Source organism: Geotrypetes seraphini, chromosome 2 (assembly GCF_902459505.1).
Source record: "Geotrypetes seraphini chromosome 2, aGeoSer1.1, whole genome shotgun sequence".
In the NCBI taxonomy this organism is placed as follows: domain Eukaryota; kingdom Metazoa; phylum Chordata; class Amphibia; order Gymnophiona; family Dermophiidae; genus Geotrypetes; species Geotrypetes seraphini.
In genome coordinates, this window is record NC_047085.1 from 420888918 (window position 1) to 420910456 (window position 21539).

The 21539-nt window shown below is 44.4% G+C and overlaps 1 protein-coding gene across 6 annotated transcripts in view; it reads left to right on the forward strand.

The window, feature by feature from the left end:
• Positions 1-21539, forward strand: part of FAM133B (family with sequence similarity 133 member B) — an 89046-nt gene that overhangs the window by 13295 nt on the left and 54212 nt on the right. For 4 of the 6 annotated variants that reach the window (XR_004538129.1, XM_033931134.1, XM_033931137.1 and 1 more), the window contains exons 3-7: positions 2444-2488; positions 2989-3067; positions 6041-6115; positions 6216-6248; positions 18961-19026. Coding sequence is in view for 5 of the 6 variants with exons in the window: in XM_033931134.1 (XP_033787025.1) it covers positions 2444-2488; positions 2989-3067; positions 6041-6115; positions 6216-6248; positions 18961-19026 (298 nt within the window). In the remaining variant the exon portion in view is untranslated. The remainder of the gene's footprint in view (positions 1-2443; positions 2489-2988; positions 3068-6040; positions 6116-6215; positions 6249-18960; positions 19027-21539) is intronic. The other 2 variants (XM_033931135.1, XM_033931136.1) reach the window with 2 other exon arrangements.

A 21539-nucleotide genomic window follows, 5' to 3' on the forward strand; every position in this document is an offset into this window, starting at 1 on the left:
AAATAGTTATTCTATTTTCTGTCACCTCCACTCTTTTAGTGAGTAATGCAGCATCATCCATTGCCTTTTGTAATTTTTTATTGCTGTCTAAAACAATCTCTTTTATTTGCCGTAATTCTTCCATAACATCGGGGCTTTCGTCTGTTGGTAACGGTACATTTGAAGGAGGAGTGCAGGGCTCCAGTTTTGATCTTTTGTTGCTTCCTGTACCGGACCCTCCAGCCTTCGGTTCTCCTTTATTTTGTTTGCTAGATGCCATATTTAGATGTTATTTAGTCTTTTTTTCTGTTAGAGTTTAGTTATTTTGTAGTATTTCTATAATTTGGCTTGTGTGCACACGGAGCTATTCACTCACCCAACCATCTGAGTTCGCGTCCAAGCCACGCCCTCTACGCAGAGAAAATGTTAATTATAATTTATATTTGTTTTTTTTCCAAAGAGGTCAAGGCAGATGACTTTAAAATATGCAATCAGTAACAACTATAGAAAAATAGACAAATATAGAGCAGATATAAATAGACAGCAGATATAAATTCACAAAACTGACACATTTTGATCACTAAATTGAAAATAAAATTATTTTTCCTACCTTTGTTGTCTGGTGATTTCTTGAGTCTCTGGTTGCATTCAATATTTCTTTCTTTCTGCCTCCTGTACGCTTCCTCTCCTCTGGACCCCATTCCTTTCCCAAGTAACATCTCTCTCTTTCTGTCCCTCCATGAGTCCATCTTTTCTTCCTCTCTCCTCCACCCCTATTGGCAATATGCCGTCCCCTCTCTCTCTCACTGTTCATCTGTTTTGAGAGATCGAGGCATCTCTCCCAGCCCCCCTCTACTGCCACATCCAACATTTCTCCTTTTCTCATTCCCCAGATCATGTGCAGCATTTTTCACCACTGCCCACCATCCCCATGAAAATTTCTCCAGCACAATGTCACATTTCTCCCTCCATCACTATGTCTGACATTCCTCCCACTTACATCTCCTTCAAACTGTCCCTCTCCACCTCCATATCCAACATTTCTCCTCTCATCCTTCTCTCCCCATGCATCTTTACCTCTCTCCTCTTTCTTTCTATGGCAAATTTTCCTCTTTCTCACTCACTCATTCACACACTAATGCACAACAATTCTTCCTTTCTATTCTCTCCCTCCTGACCCAAGTTAGTTCCTCCTTCACTTCTTTGTCCCATGTTCATGCCCTGCTTTCTGTGTTGAGTTCGTTCCCCCTCCCTGCCTTCCAACATTAAGATGCACGCTGGGTATCCCAGCCTGTACTGCCTGCCTCACCCGCCCGCACCCCCCCTCTTGAAACTGACCCAACCACAGAAGCCAATTCCTGCCTGCCCCCCTCTCCCGAAGCCGACCCATCCACAGAAGCTGATCCCTGCCTGCCTTGCCCGCACCCTCCCTCTTCCGAAGCCTACCTGACCCATCCACAGAAGCTGCTCCCTGCCTGCCCCACCTGCATCTCCCCTTCCTGAAGCCAACCTGTCCAAAGAAGCCTCCACCCATCTCTCCCAAAGCCAACCCAACCTGTCCACAGAAACGGATCCCTGCCTGCCTTGCTCACACCCCCCTCTCCCCTGAGTCTGACCCTGTTACTTTGTTGGAGATGGACTCGCTCCATCCTTCCACAGCACCAACTCCATGCAGGGACAGCATGTGCAGTGATTCACACGCTGCACGTGGCTGGCCCATAAGCCTTCCCTCTGTTATCAATTCTGACATCGGAGAGAAGGTTCCAGATCAGCTATGCAGCGTGTGGTCGCTTCCTGCATCCCTTCATGGAGTGCTGCTGAGGAAGGAGGGAACCTCTCCAGCTCCAACGAAGTAACAGGGTCGGCTTCAGGAGTGTGGGGGGGTGGGGTGGGCAGGGAGGGAGGGATCCCCGGCAGCGGCTTCAGCAGTGGGGGGGGCAGGCAGGGAGGGATCCCCGCCAAAAGCAGCTAGGCCCGCCACCAACAAGCGGCCCGTGTATCCCCCAAGGGTTGAGAAACACTGTTCTAGATGAATACAGACCTCACCCATATTCTTACCTGTTGTGTTGTTTACCGTCAAGAGCTGAAGTGGTTGTTGCTGGGTTTTCTTGAGAGTGTCAGGGGTGTTGATGCGAAGAGCTATTGCTTGTTCTTTTTTGTATAATCTTGTTTATTTGCAAAGGAAAATGACAACATAAAGGGCCCAAGAGAGGATTGAGGCTAATTGGGCAGATTCGGTGTGACATTGCATGGTTGCTTATTTGGGACTGTCTTGTCTACGCTTTGTGGCCAAGGACTCTGCATGTTGAGAGGTGTATTCATGTGGTTTGTTTCCTCTTTCCCTGCCCCCACCCCCTTTGGGATATTTGCTTGGCCATTAATTGACTGGTTTTATGTGACTGTACAACTCACTTATAGGCTTACTTGAAACACTCAGTGGTTCTGTGTCTCAATCTTCTGGTAGGAGTCTGTGCAGGTGTAGAAGGACTAAAGGAAAACAAATTAGCAGGTAAGATCTAATTTCTTCTTTGAGAATTAAATTAAAAACCCCTAAGTAACTTGATCTCTGTCTCCTTAGCCTCTTTGAGTCATATTTTATTTTAAAATGTACATTTTTGTCCTGCCATAAATTCTGCAATGCACCTCCTTGTACAATGAGCGTTGCTTGGCCAGCGCTGGCCTAATTCCAGCTGGAGTTTTATAATTCAGGCTTTTGCATCTCAGTCTCATTGTTTGAAGTCTTCCTGCCACCCCTGGCCTTTGGATTAGTAAACAAATTTGGTGACATAAGTGGCAGTGCCGTTGTGGTTGTCCTTGAGATTACTGAATTGTCAAATACAACTGCTTTTTTAGAATAATTGTTCTTCTGTTCCACTATAAGGAATAGGAATTGAAAGCAGTGGAAATTAGATATTCATTTCCTACAAATTAAACAGTGATGTCAGTAGGTGGCTGAGATTTTTGATTTGCTTGAACATCTTTCTAATTTGGTCCTATTTTGTTTTTTAGGGAAGAAGTAAAGGAACAACTAGAAAAGAAAAAGAAAGGCTCCAGAGCCTTGGCAGAATTTGAGGAAAAAATGAATGAGGTTTGTGGTCTTCTCTTTGCAGTGGGACTAAATAAGCATGGCATTAGGTAAAGAGGGGACATCTAGGAGAGATTAATGGGTAACTTCTCAAATTAAGGTTTACTTGAGAGGTATGAAAGAGATAATATAGGATGCAACAAGGAGTAGGATCTGCTCCTTGGTCATGCTGCTTTGGTGCGATGCCACTGTGGGGTTAACTTAAATAAGAAATGTTGGTCAATGTGTTGGCAATGCTGAAGGCTTTGCTTAGGCAGAGCATCAGGAAGTACAGGCAAAAAGGAGCAGCTTGCATTGAGGACAGGAGAATAATGCTTGTGACACTGGTACAGAGCTTAGGTGAGGCCTCAGCAGCAATGTGAATATAGACAGGAGGAGTTGCTATGCAGCAAGATCAGGAGAGCAATGCATGGTGTTACTGGGAGCAAAGTTTAGCTGAGGTCTCAACAACAGTGGAAGTGCATGTTTCCTCCGCACAAAGGACCAGGTGAGATTCTCTGGTCCCATCTGAGTGGCAGTCTTCACCTTCACGGAGGCTGTTTTTTCAGTTCTTCATGTACTACTAAGAGCCTTAGCTCTCTGAGTTTTCTTCATATGGCAGGTTTTATACATTTAATGTTTTCACCCTGTTCTCAGACACTGTTTTCTCTAAGAGAGTCTCTGTGGGATCTTGTATCCTTCCTTGTATCTCCTGCTGATTCTCCTTGAAGGTTCTCTTCGATTGGTGGAGTTAGGGATTCTCATCTCTTCTATCTATTGATTTTCAAGTGCATGGGAAGATTGTGTTTTTCTGGATCTCAGATCTATTTTTTCTAGTCCAGAAGTTCTTCAGGACTAGTTTTCGCATTATTCAGCATGGCTCTGCTTCCTGGTTTTCAAGGCAGCCGCCACACGCTCCCATTCATACGGCTTTTGGGCTATACTTTTCAGTTTTACTCTGCCGTTCTCCTTACCAGTATAGGTTTTTTTCCTTTCGACTGGTATTTGCTCCCAGATTCTTCAGGAACTGTCTGATTGTGCTGGCCACATCTATTCGATTACAGGGCCTTATACTTTTTTCCCACCTCTGTTTTTTTCCCCGGCTGTTTTTTCTTGGGAAATGGTACAAACACCTTCTCAAACTATCTCATTTTCTTTAGCTTTTGAGTTTACATACCCGAATTCATGTCTGTGTTTCATTGGGGTACTCCTTGCCAACACTCTTGTGTGAGTGTTTCTTCTTTAAGATTACTTTCTCTCTCATTCGTCTGGGTCAGCAGTTGTTTCTTTTTTCAATCCATTCCTACCAGTGACATGATGGTGCTGTTGAGCAACAGGGCTTCTCCTGTTTCTATTATGCCATGGGTCGCACTACGTTTTTGTACTCCTCAGTGGTCTTTTGTTTTCCTGTGGTGTCTGACGAGGGCTCGTCTCTCAAAGCATGTCTATCTTCCCTCTGCAGGTACTCCAATTAGGGCTGATCTTCTATACTCTTTTCGGAGAATCCCCTTTTTTATTTGTCCCCTCCTTGCATGGTCATCATGCCTGTTGCATCTTTTTCTGCATGGAGGGTTCATATGGGCTATCTGCAGCATCAGGCTCTTTCGACTGCCAGGGAACGGAACTTTCCCATCCATTTCCTAACTTTTCCAGTGATGTTTTTAGGCCCTCATTGTTTTTTCATCATCTACTCTGTCCTCAAGTCCTCCTCCCTTGCACAGTCAATCCAGTGGTTATACACTACATATAATTGAGCAAGGAGGCTAGGGCTTTCTCCTGTTATTTCAGGAGGCCTTATTTTTATGGACTTGAGAGGCAACTTGCTATCTGCTCTTGCTGCTATTCATGGGGAGCTGAATTTCCTAGCAGACAATTTCAGTAGGATTCTTTAATCTCCCGCATGGACTTTCCATTTTACAACTCTCTAGTCCATTTTTGCTCCAGGGGGCGTTCTAAAAGTGGATTTGTTGGCAACTCCTCACAATCACCAGTGGCAACAAATATTTTTCTCCTGGATTGGACAGGCATGTTTCTATATGCATTCCCTCCACTTCTCCTGTTGAGCATTTTATTCAAGCTCAAGAGAGATGTAACCACCATGCTTCTCTTTACTTCATAGTGGCCCAGGCAACATAGATTCTCCCTTGTTCTTCAACTTATTTTTAGGGAGCCCTTTCTTCTTCTAATTTTCCGACTCGGTTCACTCCAACTCGGGAATCTTTGATTTATTCCAATCTCCATTGGTTTTTTCCTTGGGCTGCATCATTTTCATTTACATCTTTCTCGGCCCGTTTGTTGATTTCTGGATGTCTCCAGGACACCAGCCACTCAACCTTATCAAAAGTGATTTCGTTTTTTTCCTGGTGTCTTTTTTTAATCTGCCTGTTCCACCTTCCTAGCCGATGGTATTGATCTTGGCTTATTTTTTCTTTTGTTTGATTGTAGTCTCGAGTCTATATCTCTCAGACTTCTTTTCAATGCTATTGCATTTTTTCCCTTTGTCAGTCAAGGGTCCACGTTTTTTCTGCTTATCCTCTGGTTTCTAGATTCATGTCAGGGTTTTTTTTTTACTGTGTATAACCACACCTGTCATTTGGGCTATAGCCTTTTCTACTGAGTTTCCAGGTTTATTGATGGAATTTCTTTTTCCCTGTGAAACCATCTGCACAGTCTCCTCCTGTTGTTTGGACTCTTCTTGTAGTTCTTTCCTGTTTGTTGATGCTACCATTTGTAACAATGGCATCAGCTCAACTTGAGTTTCTTACCTGGAAAGTGTTTTTTCCTTATCTCTCACCTCTGCCAGGAGGGTCGGTGAGTTTCATGCTTTACTAGCAGATTCATCCTTAACAGTTTTTCATCATGCCAGTCTGGGAAAGTAAAGGGAATGAAATGGAGGATTTGGGGACTGCTATGTGTGGGGGCTTGAAAGTGAGGGCTTTGTCTGGGCCTGCTGAATCAGAAATTGTAATTTAGACTTTTTTTTTTTTTTTTTTTTAGAGCTGGAAGAAAGAGCTGGAAAAGCACAGAGAAAAAGTGTTGGGTGGGAGTGAGAGCTCTTCAAGAAAGAAAGAGGTACAGTACATGTCATCATTGTTCTGCTATGTGAGCCATCAGCTTTTTGCCTCTGGGACCTGGAAAGGGTAGAAAGGCTAATAATTTCCTTTTTCTTTAGAAGAAGAGAAAAGACAAGAAGAAATCTGCTGGGGTGAGCAAAGTTTTCTTTCTTCCAGTAAAATATGTCTGATTTTCTGGGATGGAGAAAGTCATATTTAAACATAGGATAGGTATCCGCTAAAATCAGGGGTGGGAAATTTCATAGTGACACTAGGAAGTACTTCTTCACCGAAAGGGTGGTTGACCGTTGGAATGATCTTCTACTTCAGGTAGTTGAGGCCAGTAACGTGACTGACTTTAACAACAAATGGGATCAACACGTGGGCTCACTTCAAAGAAGAACTTAGAGGGGAGGGTTATTTGAGTGGACAGACTTGTTGGGCCAAAGGCCCTTTTCTGCCATCATATTCTATGTTTCTAACCTGAGAAGTAGTTTGGTTCGATATAGCAGCCAAAGTGGAGGATGGCCACACAAAACTCAAAGTCCTGGATTTCAAACATGCAGTAGCATGGGGGAGTACCTGAAGAAAGAGCTGATTGGATGGGAAAACATTAGGGAAGTAGAAAAACAGTGGTCCAAGTTGAAAGATGCAATAAAAAGAGCTACTGACCTTTATGTGAAGAAAATAAATAAAAATAAGAGAAAGGAAAACAATATGGTTCTCCAAACTAGTGGCGGAAAAAATAAAGGCAAAAAATTGGCGTTCATGAAATATTTTTTTAAAAACCTCAAGAAAAAGAGTACAGAAAGGAATATCGCATGAAACTGAAAGAAGAGAGATACATCTGGCGAAAGCGCAAGCAGAAGAGTAAAAGGCACTAAATATAAAAAAGGAAGACAAAAATTTTTTCAGGTATATTAGTGAAAGCAGAAAGACAAAAAATGGAATTAAGAGACTGAAAGAAGTTATGAACCGCTATGTGGAGAGTGATGAGGACAAAGCAAATATGCTAAACAAATACTTCTGTTCAGTATTCGCAGAAGAAAAACATGGAGAAGGACCTTGATTGGATAGCAAAGTTACACTTGAGAATGGAGTGGATTCCGCACTGTTCACGGAATAAAGTGTTTATGAACAACTTGAAAAACTGAAAGTGGACAGAGCTATGGGACCTGATGGGATCCATCCAAGGATATTGAGGGAGCACCAAGAAGTTCTGGCGGGTCCACTTAAGGATTTGTTCAATATATCTCTAGAGACAGGAGAGGTTCCGCGGGACTGGAGAAGAGCAGATGCAGTCCCTCTTCACAAAAGTGGTTGCAGGGGATGAAGTGGAAAATTACAGACTGGTAAGCCTCACTTCGATTATTGGAAAAATAATGGAAATGTTGCTGAAGGAAAGGATAGTGAAATTCTTAGAATCTAATGGATTACAAGATCTGAGGCAACATGGATTTACTAGAGGTAAATCTTGCCAAATGAATCTGATTGAATTCTTTGACTGGGTGACCAGAGAATTGGATCAAGGACATGCGCTAGATGCAATTTACTTAAATTTCAGCAAAGTCTTTGACATAGTTCCTCATAGGAGGCTCTTAAATAAACTCCATGGGCCCAAAGTTGTGAACTGGTTTAGAAGCTGGTTGATGGACAGACGCCAGAGGGTGGTGGTTAATGAAATTCGCTCGGAGGAGGGAAAGGTGACTAGTGGAGTGCTCTGGGATCGATACTGGGGCCGATTCTGTTTAATATGTTTGTGAGCAACATTGCTGAAGAGTTAGAAGGTAAGGTTAGCCTTTTGCAGTGGTGGAGAGGAAAACAGTGATGGAATTAAAAAAAGCATGGGATAAAAATATAGGATCTCTAATTAGAAAATGAAGAATGTAAATTAAAGAGTTAAGGTGGGTACTGGACAGACTTGCACTGTCTGTGTCCCATATATGGTGATTTGGTGTACATAAGAACATAAGAAGTTGCCTCCGCTGAGGCAGACCAGAGGTCCATCTTGCCTAGCAGTCCGCACCCGCGGCGGCCCATCAGGCCTAATTGTCCGAACAGTGCCCCTGTCTAATTTTTCTACTGCCTCTAATCCTCTCCCTATAACTTACCTCTACTCCTATCTCTATAATTTACCTCTACTCCTATCTGTACCCCTCAATCCCTTTGTCCTCCAGGTATCTATCCAAACCTTCTTTGAAGCCCTGTAGCGTGCTCCTGCTTATCACATCCTCCGGTAGCGTGTTCCATGTATCCACCACCCTCTGGGTGAAAAAGAACTTCCTGGCGTTTGTTCTAAACCTTCCCCCTTTCAATTTCTCTGAGTGCCCCCTTGTACTTGTGGTTCCCCATAATTTAAAAAATCTGTCCCTGTCTACTCTTTCTATGCCCTTCATGATCTTGAAGGTTTCTATCATGTCTCCTCTAAGTCTCCGCTTTTCCAGGGAGAAAAGCCCCAGCTTTTTCAGTCTGTCAGTGTATGAGAGGTCCTCCATACCCTTTATTAGCTTAGTTGCTCTTCTCTGGACTCTCTCAAGTACCGCCATGTCCTTCTTGAGGTACGGCGACCAGTACTGGATGCAGTACTCCAGGTGCGGGCGCACCATTGCACGGTACAGTGGCAGGATGACTTCCTTCGTCCTGGACGTGATACCCTTCTTAATGATGCCCAACATTTTGTTTGCCTTCCTTGAGGCTGTGGCGCACTGCGCCGACGCCTTCAATGATGTGTCTACCATCACTCCCAGGTCTCTTTCTCACCCCTAGCGGTGATCCCCCCATTTTGTAAGTAAACATTGGGTTCTTTTTCCCTACATGCATGACCTTGCATTTCCCTATGTTAAAGCTCATTTGCCACTTTTTGGCCCACTCTTCCAGCGCTGTCAGGTCTTTTTGGAGATTTTTGCAGTCCTCCATGTTTTCAACCCTGCTGTATAGTTTGGTGTCATCTGCAAATTTAATAACCTCACATTTTGTTCCTGCCTCCAGGTCGTTAATAAATATATTGAACAGGAGCGGTCCCAGCACCGACCCCTGCGGAACTCCGCTCGTGACCCATTGCCAGTCTGAGTAATGGCCCTTTACTCCAACCCTCTATTTCCTGTCCGCCAGCCAGTTTTTGATCCATCTGTGGACCTCCCCTTGCACCCCGTGGTTCCATATCTTCCTTAGCAGTCTTTCGTGTGGTACCTTGTCGAAGGCTTTTTGGAAGTCAAGGTAAATGATGTCTATAGATTCCCCTTTATCCACCTGGCTGTTTACCCCTTCAAAGAAGTATAATAAGTTTGTGAGGCATGACCTGCCCTTGCAGAAGCCATGCTGGCTCGGCTTTAGCTGTCCAGTGCTTTCGATGTGTTTCCAGATGCTGTCCTTGATCAGCGCTTCCATCATCTTTCCCGGTACCGATGTCAAGCTCACCGGCCTGTAGTTTCCTGGGTCTCCCCTTGAGCCTTTCTTGAAGATAGGCGTGACATTTGCTATTTTCCAGTCTTCCGGAATCTCTCCTGTTTTCAAGGATAGGTTGCATATTTGTCGAAGTGGCTCAGCTATTTCGTTCCTTAGTTCCTTGAGTACCCTTGGGTGAATGCCGTCCGGTCCCGGCGATTTGTCGCTCTTTAGCCTGTCTATCTGCCTGAGGACATCCACCTTACTCACCTCTAGTTGGACCAGATTTTCATCCTGATCTCCTTTTACGATCCCTTCCGGTTCCGGAATGTTGGTTGTGTCCTCCCTCGTGAAAACTGAAGTGAAGAACTCGTTTAACCTGTCAGCTATCTCCTTTTCCTCTTTTACCACTCCCTTTCTGTCTCCATCATCCAAGGGTCCCACTTCCTCCCTCGCCGGTTGCTTCCCCTTAACGTACCTGAAGAATGATTTGAAGTTTGTTGCTTCCCCCGCCAATCTCTCTTCATACTCTCTTTTTGCTTTCCTAACCACTCGGTGACACTCCTTTTGGTGTTTTTTGTGCTCCTTTTGGTTGACCTCTGACTGGTCCTTTTTCCATTTTTTGAATGATGCCTTCTTGTCACTTATCGCCTTTTTCACTGCATTTGTTATCCACACTGGGTTTTTTGCTCTATTTTTTTTGCACCCTTTCCTGTAGGATTAGGCTGGTGTGGGCATCGATGGGAATTCTACTATCTTGGAACATGAAAATGTTACTGGCCAGACTTTATGGTAGATATCCTGCAAACAGGATGGTTGGATAGGCTGGAGTGAGCTTGGATGGCAACTTCAGCATTTGGAACCTAGGACAATACAAGGTGAACTTTACAGTCTTATGACCAAGAAATATCAAAGAAGAGACAAGTTAATTTAATCATGTATTTGTATTGGGTATAACTAATGGGCAGACTGGATAGACCGTTCAGGTCTTTATCTGCCCTCATTTACTATGTTACTACACTCAAATTCTTTTAAAAACGCTAACAGGCATAGGAACTACAGAACTGTGAGTACCTCCATTATTTCCTAATGGGAACTTAGGGGGTGGCTTGTGGAGCGATTTAAATTTCATTTTTCACAGTTTTTGTGGGTAGGTTTCAGGTCCCCCACCTCCTTAGAACCCAAATCACTATTTTTTGTTTTCGGATTTTTGTTATTTTTGCAGTTTTGGGCGCAAATTTGCTGGCGGCAGCCATCTTGGATTTTATCTATTTTTTCAAAGTTTATTTTCTGCCTCAAAACACCTCAATTTGATTAAAAAATCATTTGCAGTGGACTTCCTAGCCCCCAATCTATTGATTGCACCGGATTTAACACTGGATCAGTGTCCGTGTAAAAAGTGCCTTAGCACACAAGGTGGGGGGGGGGGGGAACCAGGAACTTCGGATTTGGCCTCCTCCGTGTTCTCTTGGGCTGGGGAGCTGACCTGAGTCTGTGAATTTGGAAAAGAATATTGTCCAGCAGTTCTATTGGTTTCTGGCGCAAAACATCAGCGTTCAGAATCTGGAGACTCTTGTAGTGGAGCACGTGTGTTTCAATAGCTCCCTGCCATGGTCGCAGAGTGTGAATTTTCAGCAGAATTTATTTGGCTTCTCTGGAAAGCTTTTTCTATAGACCTAGTGCGTTTGGTGCAGCCGGCGGGTATGACTAAGTCATCTTGGCATGTTATGCCAGTGTCGAAGCTTCCTGTTCAGGATCCCTCTTGTCCTGCTGTAGCGGACCTTGATTGCATCAGCTGCCATTTTGATATTATGCCCATAATATCTCTTGACACTGCTTCTAATTTGGATCAGGCTGATACTATTGCTGGGACTAGGTGCCTCAGTCATCCTGAGAGTCCAAAATTAGGGGATGACCCTGCAGTACGCAGGCTCTTTTAGTATAGTTCTGTCCCTTTTTTCATTGATGATGTTCTAAAAGAGCTTGCTGGATCCTCTTCCTTCCACTTCTCAGTCTTCAGTCCTGGACCACTCTAAAGTGCTGTCTTCCTTTTTTCCATCTCATCTGCAGCTTCTTGGGCTGATTCAAGCACAGTGGTACTCTCCAGAAAGCTTTCTTGGGTCCTCTATAGCTATATTGAAGCTTTATTTGCTGGCGCCTGAATTTCAGCAAGTTTTTGAACAACCTAAAGTGGATTCTGCTGTGGCACAGGTGATCAGGTGCACAGCCCTTCCTAGTGAAGGGTGTGTGATGCTTAGGGATTCTCAGGATCACAGAATGGACATTATGTTAAAGAAGATCTTTGAAGTGGCTTATTTGGGTCTCAAAGCAGCGGTGGCCGCTTCCTTTACAGCTTGTGCATGTCATTCCAGATTACGCGATGCATCCTCTGCGGCACTTCCTCCCTGTCCTGCTGATAATGGATGTGGTGGATTATGTAGTAGACACCCTTTATGATCTCCTCCAAGATCACTCTGAGCAGACTTCCTTTCAAGAGCCAGCTACTATTTGATAAAGGCCTGGATGACCTTATGTCCAGTGTGGCTAAACGTTGCCCTAAGTCTCTTCCTGTGAGCAGGTCTCGTTGGCTTTCAGCCAGAGATCGTAGTAATTTTTGTTCCTCCCACAGGTTTCATCAGAGTTCTGCAGGATCTTCCTCTCAGAGATATTCCCAGGGCTACTGCCCTCGGTATAGCAGTTCCAATTCCAGGCAGCCTCAGGCCTCTCCTGAGCAGCTGCTGCTCCTAAGAAAACCCAATGATGCCAGGAATCAGTCGGATCTTCCTTGCATCGGAGGGAGCCTTTCTCAGTTTTATCAGGAGTGGTCTAGTGTTTCATTGGATCAATGGGTGTTGGACATCATTCGGGAAGGGCAGAAGATAGACTTCTTTTGCCTGCCTCAGGATCTGTTTGTGGACTCTCTCTGGTGGGTCGACCAGAAAAGGAGGCCCAAGTCTGAGCTACCGTGCAACGTCTATTAGACATTGCAGCGATAGAACCCATTTCAGAGCAATAATTGGACTTAGGCAGATACTCCTTATAATTCATTGTGCCAAAGAAAGGCTCGGAAGACTGGAGGCCCATTCTGGATCTAAAGTCTGTCAACTGCTTTTTGCAGATTCCCCTTTTCCATACGGGAACTGTGCACACAGTCATAGCAGCTGTCTCTTTAGGAGAGTTTCTGCTGACCTTGGATCTCACAGTGGCTTACCTCCATATTCTGATCTACCTGGAGCATCGAACGTTTCTGCGTTTCCATGTTCTGCAACAGCATTTTCAGTTCACTGCTCTACCCTTTGGCCTTGCAATGGCGCCCTGCACTTTTTCACCAACGTGATGGTAGTTGTGGTGGCCCTTCTCCACCGACAGGGGATCTAGGTCCATCCTTACCTGGACAAGTGGTTGATTCGAACTTCATCTCGTTCAGAGCGGTGGAGATGGTAGTGTCTCAGTTGCAGGCGTTGGGGTGGATTGTCAACTTCAAGAAGAGTAATTTGACACTCTCCCAGTCCTTGGAGTATCTGGGGCTCCTCTTTGATACCAAGATGGGTCGTGTGCTTCTTCCCGAGGCACACAGACAGAAACCTCAACAGCAGATCAGAGCTCTTCTGTACTGCCTGGCTCCCAGGGCCTGATTATCTTCAGGTTCTGGAGTCCATGGTGGCCTCTTTGGAGGCAGTTCCCTGGGCCCGAGTGCACATGTGCCTATTGCCTATTGGTGGTCTCTGCAGCATCATTCCCTTCAGCTGCTGCTTCCCTGGATGGAGCCAGCTTGCAGCAGCCTGAGCTGATGGCTTCAGGGGGAGGCTATCCGTCAGAGTAGGCTTCTTTGGATAGCAGAGTGGATAACTATCATGATGGGTGCCAGCCTGTCGGGTTGGGGTGCTCACTGCAGGAAATGGACTTCTCATCAGAAACATTGGTTAGAACATAAGAACATAAGAATTGCTGCTTCTGGGTTAGATCAGTGGTCTATCGTGCCCAGCAGTCCCCTCCTACGGTTGCCCGTAAGTCAAAGACCAGTGCACTGACTGAGTAGCCTTACCTGCGTACTTTCTGGTTCAGCAGAAACTTGTCTAACTTTGTCTTGAATCCCTGGAGGGTGTTTACCCCTATAACAGCCTCCGGAAGAGCGTTCCAGTTTTCCACCACTCTGGGTGAAGAAGAACTTCCTTACATTTGTACAGAATCTATTCCCTTTCAACTTTAGAGAGTGCTCTCTCGTTCTCCCTGCCTTAGAGAGGGTGAACAACCTGTCTTTATCTACTAAGTCGTGTACTTGGATTTCCAAAAAGCCTTCGACAAGGTACTCCATGAATGCCTACTATGGAAACTGGAGAACCATGGGGTGGAAGGAGATGTACATAGATGGATCAAAAATGGTTGGCGGGCAGGAAGCAAAGGGTAGGAGTGAAGGGCCACTTCTCGGACTGGAGAAGGGTCACGAGTGGTGTTCTGCAGGGGTCGGTACTCGGACCACTGCTGTTCAATATATTTATTAATGACCTAGATACAGGGATGAAGTGCGAAGTTATAAAATTTGCAGACGACACAAAACTTTTTAGTGGGGTTAGGACTAAGGAGGATTGTGAAGATTTACAAAGGGACCTGAACAAACTGGGAGAGTGGGCAAATAAATGGCAGATGAACGTTAATGTAGAGAAATGTAAAGTCTTGCATGTAGGAAACAGAAACCTGATGTACAGCTGTACGATGGGAGGGCTTGTAATGGGTGAAAGTAGCCTAGAGAAGGACTTAGGGGTACTGGTGGACAAAACAATGAATCCGTCGGCACAGTGCGCAGCAGCCTCTAAGAAGGCGAACAGAATGTTAGGTATTATCAAGAAAGGTATTACAACCAGAACGAAGGACGTTATCCTGCCGTTCTATCGGGCAATGGTGTGCCCGCATCTGGAGTACTGGGTCCAATATTGGTCGCTGTACCTTAAGAAAGATATGGCGATGCTAGAGAGAGTTCAGAAAAGAGCGACACGTTTGATAAAAGGTATGGAAAACCTTTCATACGCTGAAAGATTGGAGAAACTGGGGCTCTTTTCCCCAGAAAAGCGGAGACTTAGAGGGGACATGATAGAGACTTACAAGATCATGAAGGGTATAGAGAAAGTGGAGAGGGACAGATTCTTCAAACTTTCGGAAACTACAAGTACAAGAGGGCATTCGGAAAAATTAAAAGGGGACAGATTCAGAACCAATGCTAGGAAGTTCTTCATCATCCAAAGGGTGATGGACACCTGGAATGCACTTCCAGAGGGTGTGATAGGTCAGAGTACGCTATTGGGTTTCAAGAAGGGATTAGATGATTTCCTGAAGGAAAAGGGGTTAGAAAGGTATAGATAGAGGATTATACAGGTCCTGGACCTGATGGGCCGCCGCATGAGCAGACTGCTGGGCACGATGGACCTCCGGTCTGACCCAGCAGAGGCACTGCTTATGTTCTTAAGTCTATTCCCTTCATTATCTTGAACGTTTCAATCATGTCCCCTCTTAGTCTCCTCTTTTCAAGGGAGAAGAGGCCCAGTTTCTCTAATCTCTCACTGTACGGCAACTCCTCCGTCCCCTTAATCATTTTAGGCGCTCTTCTTTGAACCCTTTCGAGTAGTACCGTGTCCTTCTTTAAGTATGGTAACTAGTGCTAGATGCAGTATTCTAGGTGGGGGCATACCATAGCTCGGTACAGCAGCATGATAACCTTTTCCGATCTGTTCATGATCCCCTTCTTAATCATTCCTAGCATTCTGTTCGCCCTTCGGGCAATTCGGCTGACACTACTCGCTCTCCAGCCCCTTCTGTAAGGAAAAGTGGTTCAAGTCTTCTCAGACAATGCACGGCATTGGTGTACATAAATCGTCAAGGGGGTATGAGAAGCGCTTCATTGAGCCAAAAAACTCGCTTGCTGTTTCGTTGAGCAGAAGCTCATCTTCTGTTGCTCTCAGCGGCCCACGTGGCTAGTATCGACAACATTCAACCAGATTTCCTCAGCCGACAGATTCTGGATCCGGGAGAATGGTCCTTTTTGCAGAATGCATTCAGTCTGTTCAACACTGGTTCCAGCTTCAACTGGACTTGATGGCTTCAGCAGAGAACTTGAAGGCCAGATGCTTTTTCAGTTGAAGAACACATCGTGGAAGTAGGGCTGGATGCGCTATTGTAGCCCTATATGTGTTCCCTCCGTGGCCTCTGGTTGGTCGGGCAATCCGCTGGATATTGATGCATCCCGGTTTGGTGATTCTAGTAGCTCCGGATTGGCCTCGCCGCCCGTGGTATGCAGATATTGTACGTCGTCAGTGGGAAGAGAAGCTCCAGCTCCCTGTTTATCGTTATCTTCTCAGTCGGGGTCCGGTGCCCATGAAGAACCCACAGCGCTTTGGCCTTACAACATGACTTGAGCGCTCAGGCTTGATGAAGCGCATTTATTCAGAGGTCATCATCTCAACTTTTTTGCACTCAAAGAAACCCTCTACAATGGCTTCTTATTCTAAGGCCTGGAAGGCTTTCCAACAGTGGTATGCTAAGGATCAGGTGGAGCCTGAAAAGGCCCCCATTTCGTTGGTCCTGGCTTTCCTCCAGGAAGGTTTAGACAAAAGTCTGGCAGTGGCCTTCCTGAAAGTTCAGTGGCAGGCCTTTTGTGTTTTCGAGCACTCAAAGGCACTAGTTCGCTTACTGCTCATCCAGATGTGACTAGGTTTATGAGGGGGGCGCTTCGTCTGCATCCTCCCTTGCGTATTCCTTTCCCTTCATGGAATCTTAATATCATTTTGCAGGGCCTTGCTGAAGCACCTTTCAAACCACTGAAGAATGCTACGTATTTCAGAGCTTCAGGCTCTTTCATGCATGGAACCCTTACATTGCCCACGGCAAGCAGCCACCGATTTCACTTAAAACACATTCGAGAGGTGTGGCTGCGTCATGGGCGGAATCCTGCGCGATTCATCCTGATGAAATTTGTAGGGTGGCTACTTGGTCCTCTCTTCATCCTTTTACCCGGTTTTACCTAGTGGATGTGGTGGCACGTTCTGATGCCATTTTCGAGACCTCAGTTTTGAGGGCAGGCTCTTCTGTCCCTCCCTAGCTACCGTGGCTTTAGTAAGTCACCTAGTGTAAGGAATCCAGAAGGGACATAACAGAATGGAAGATTAGGTGTATACCTTCGATAATCTTCTTTCTGTTAGTCTTTGGAGGATTCCATACGACCCGCCCTCTCTGTATACACTCAGTTATTTTGACTTAGCCTGCTCCTTTCTGCCTCGGTTACTCTCCTTACAAGCTTGAAGATTTTCCAGCCAGCTGCCAGATCCTGTGGGGAGTTTCTGTGAGTATGCACATTACTGAAGGCCTTTCTTGGAGTACTCGTTGCACACAGCAGGTTAGTTCTGCATTGTTCCTAAATGTTTTTTCTGAGTTGCCTTTGTGCCTGTTTTATCACCTGTTAATATTTTGCAGAGCAAGCCAGTTCATGATTTATTTGTGTTGATGGGGATTCTCCTCTGTACCCCCCTTATCTTGGATTTGCAGGTATGTGTTTGGCTTTGGGACTTAACTGAGATTGTTTACTAACTCTCAGTCTAAGGGAGTGGAGCATGTGTTCAGAAAAGTTGTGGATTTCTGCAACACCCGGACTGTGGGTTGGATTGAACACCTAGCATATGGAATCCTCCAGGGGCTAACAGAAAGATTATTGAAGGTATAAACCTAATCTTCCATCATTGCTGTTTGTGACAAGAGGTTTTGAAGCACCCAGGCTTTTATTTACCACTCACTGGGGATTTCTTAAATTTGGAGCCCAGCAAACACGCTATTGGCTGGTCCGGAACTTCCTCATTGACATCGGGTAGGGGGGAGGGGGGAATGCTTGTGGGCCCGGCGCTTATGCAGTGGCTGCATGCGGCATCGGGGAAGCAGGGAGAGCGCAAAGGCAATGGCTCCGCGATCGACTCACGTTGCCCTTACGATCTACTGGTCGATCGCGATCGACCTTTTGGGTATCCCTGCTATAGTGGCTGACTGCCAACTAAAACAACAAGGAAGTGAGAGTGTGCACTACTGCAAAAACCAATACAAGACTTATACATTGGAACCCTAAGTGAGCATTTCTGTGAGTTTGCTAAGAAAAGTACTAATTTGAGATTTGTTTTGAAAATAATAGTGAATTTCATATCTGATAAATATCTTTTGAGGAATATTAGAGTATGGAAATGTTTTCAAATAAGTAATACCTTTAATTTGTTCAAACAAGTGTTTTATGCAATACTTACAAGTTATAATAATATGATTTTGGTTTTCATGTGAGGTTTGTATATAAGCTTTTAAAGGCCATATCAGGTAGAGAATTGTCACTCCTGTTTGTAGACTGGGCAAGAGTTGGGAAGGATACAGTTTAAGGAAGCAATTTTTTAAATCACATTTAAGACAAAATAGTGGGATTGATTGGTTTCATATAGAGCAGGAAGAGACTCTTGGGCTAGACAGAATATCTGTTGCCCTGAATGCTTTAGAAAATGTCACAAAACTTGTTATTCGACAATGAATAAACATCTTTAAGTCATTGTTTCTCAGCCAGTGTGCCTTCAGTACTCCACTGCTGCTTGATGCCCAGGACTAGACCAACACTTCTTGCAACAACAAGAGATATGCAGGAGCTCCATTCTCAGCACATATGTAGTCCGAGCATAAACCCGAGTTTGAGAATTAATAGTTGGCATTTAGAGCATGGATAGCTGGGTCCAGCTTTGTGCAGTACAAACGCGCACAGCACCTTTTTTTGGTTTGCTTTTCTCCCATGTCCATACTACTTGCTCTTTGGAGGCTGGTGTGCTACACAACATTTCTGAGACTGTGCCTTGAGCTTCAAAAGGTTGGGGGAAGCACTGCAGTAAGTAGCAGTTCTTGGAAAGAGGATACTGGTTTTTATTTGGCATCAGGAGTCACTTTGTTTTGGAGATGTAATTTTGTGTGATGATCTAATGGGGAAAGTCCTTCCAAAACAGTCAGAAAAATGCTGAGCTAATTGCAGATGCATATCTCAATGCCAGCAAGCCTTGTACTTGTAGCATACATTCTGTTACTTTTCTCTGTGGTGGTACCTAGAGAATGACACAGGGACAAATTTGTCCCCATCTCCGTAGGAACTCAATTTCCCCACCCCGTCCCCGCAAGTTTTGTCACTGAGCCTGTCCCTGCCCCATTCCTGTAAGCTTTGCCTTAACTGCACAAGCTTTGAACACTTATGATAAGTGTTTGAGGCTTGTGCAGGTGAGGACAGAGTTTGCAGGAGTGGGGCAGGGACAGGAAAATGAGTTCCCGTGGGGACGGGGGAAAATTTGTCCCCATGTCATTCTCTTGTGGTATCCTTTATGTGATTAGGATACCCCTTCCCATGTGTACTAGAGATTAGAACATGCAGAACAACACCTCTAAAATGCTGCATCTCACAAGGTTTACTTTTTGTTGTCTTTGGTCAAGTTGTCTCCATCTTCCTCTTCATCAAGCTCTGATTCTTCCAGCAGCTCTGAAGACTCTATGAGTGAGGTAAGCATATCTCTAGCACCCAGCTGTACTCAAATCAGAACCTAATTGAGATTTTCTACTTCCATAGCACAGCATATGGGTCCAAGCTTTCACTCTATTTTATTCAAGCTCAGCCAGTCAAACTTTCAGGATGTCCACAATGAATATGCATGATATAGATTTACATACCAAAGAGGCAATGTATGCAAATTGATTTCATAGGTATTCATTGTGGATATTCTGAAAAACTGACTGGCTGGGGTTCTCCTCTCCCCCCCCCACACTGGTTGGGGAATCTCTGAATTATAGGTATATAGTATGCAAGATATAGAGATGAGTTATTGGATTTCAAGGCAATTGGATTGATAATCCAGTTGTTAATTTTTGAGATATTTAATAGATGGGGGATAAAGAGCTTTGAGGATTATTTCAGTAGTGTGAGTAATCTAAAGTTGAAAAGTGCAATTGTTCTGACTAAGGCTCCGATTCACTAAAGTCCACAATCGTCGCTAACTGACCAATTCACAAACAGCCTAGCGTGTGTTTTTCCCCTCGATCGCCCATTTTCTTATCTGGCTATGCAAATTTGTAAAACCCCAAGCAAAATTGCCAAGCGATTGAATCACTAACATGTGATGCACGGGGAGGGGCCTAGTGCCCTGCCCTGATTGGCTCAAATGTCTCAGGCCCCTCCCAAGGGAGGAGCATGAGGCATCTGAGCCAGTCAGGGCACTAGGCCCTGCCCCATGCATCACATGATGCACCGGGGAGGGGCCTAAAGCCCAGTGGCATAACAGGCCAGGCAGAGGAACAGGAGGTGTTTGCGGTTCCTCCTGCTCCCAACGCAAGGTATGGACACCGGGGAGGGGGCATTGTGGTGGCAGGAGGGAGTGTGCATCCCTCCTGCCATTTCAGCGCGAGGAGGGGTTTCGATGAGGCCGAAGGCAGGAGGGGAGTTGGCATCCCTCCTGCCATATTTAAGTTTGGCACGGGGGGGAGCGTGTTGTGGCAGGATGGAGTGGGCATCCCTTCTGCTGGTTTTTTTGGGGAAGCGGGTGGGTGATTGTCAGCTTTTTTTAATGAGACAGATGGTGCGCATTTAAGTCGCACAGAACATCTGTCCCATTAAAAAAAAAGCAGAAGTCTTGTCACAGGAGGCTGCTTCTGTCACTACTGCCAGGGCTCTTCGTCGACTCAATCGCTCACTGAATGATTGAGTCGGTGAGTTTGTATGCAAATGATTTGCATGCAAACTTGGTAATGAATCATTCGCTGTTTGAAAATCGGCCAGAGAATCAACCAACAGCGATCGAGTCGCTATCTTAAGTGAATCTGGGCCTAAGCCATTGTGGCATTTCATGTATTGGGATCATCTTCCCAGAGCTCAGTTATACTGTGAAAGTGATGAAATCTGGTCTGATGCTCCTATGGAGTGAGGATGCTCCCTAAGTACTTCAGAGGGCCCTCCTCTAGGTACGAATTTAGAAAGGATGATTGAATCTGACCTTTAGAAAAGGATATTGGGCTTATGACTGATGAATAAGGGGCTTCTAGAGGTCACCAAAAGAAAAAATAGACATTGATGACATTTCATTATCAAAAATACTTGAAATATGTGTATTCTGTATACAGTAAAACCTTGGTTTGCGAGCATAATTCGTTCCAGAAGCATGCTTGTAATCCAAAGCACTCGTATATCAAAGCAAATTTCCCCATAGGAAATAATAGACATTCAGATGATTCGTTCAACAACCCCAAAATTTTAATACAAAATACTATACATACTTGTATTGCAAGACCTCACTCATTTAGAACAGCGTCAGAGAGAGAAGAACCATCGGATCAGTTGTGATGCGTGTATACTGTATGTACTTGTATTGCAAGACTTTGCTTGTTTAGAACAGTCACTACACTCTTGCAGTGTCAGAGAGAGAAGAACCATCGACTCAGTTGTGATGCATGTATACTATATGTACTTGTATTACAAGACATTGCTTGTATATCAAGTTAAAATTTATTAAAATGTTTTGCTTGTCTTGCAAAACACTTGTAAACCAAGTTACTTGCAAGTCAAGGTTTTACTGTATTTGCAATATATCAAAACTGTCTTATACTAAAAATCTGGAAAAGTAGATGATATTTCATGTATGATCACATAGTGTTAATTTAAAATGTTTAAAGTAACATTGTAATTAAATATCTCATGTGACTTCAATAAGAGTGAGGAAGTAACTATCAGGATTTTACACTGTTAAGTCACATTAAGTTTCAAGTTTATTTAAAATTTTTTATACTGTTTAATCAAACTTCTAGGCGGTGTACAATAAAAAATACCATAAAAACAAATTAAAGATTAGAGATACTAAACAATACTAGGGTATATTAGTAGAACACATGACGTGACATATAGACATACTTAAAAAAAAATGGGAAAAAGAGAGCAAGAACTACAATCTTTGGAGAAAAAAGCACAAAAAAGGAAAAAACAATAGGTGAGGATAAAAACTACAAAGCCTTGTTTTAGTCCTTAAAAG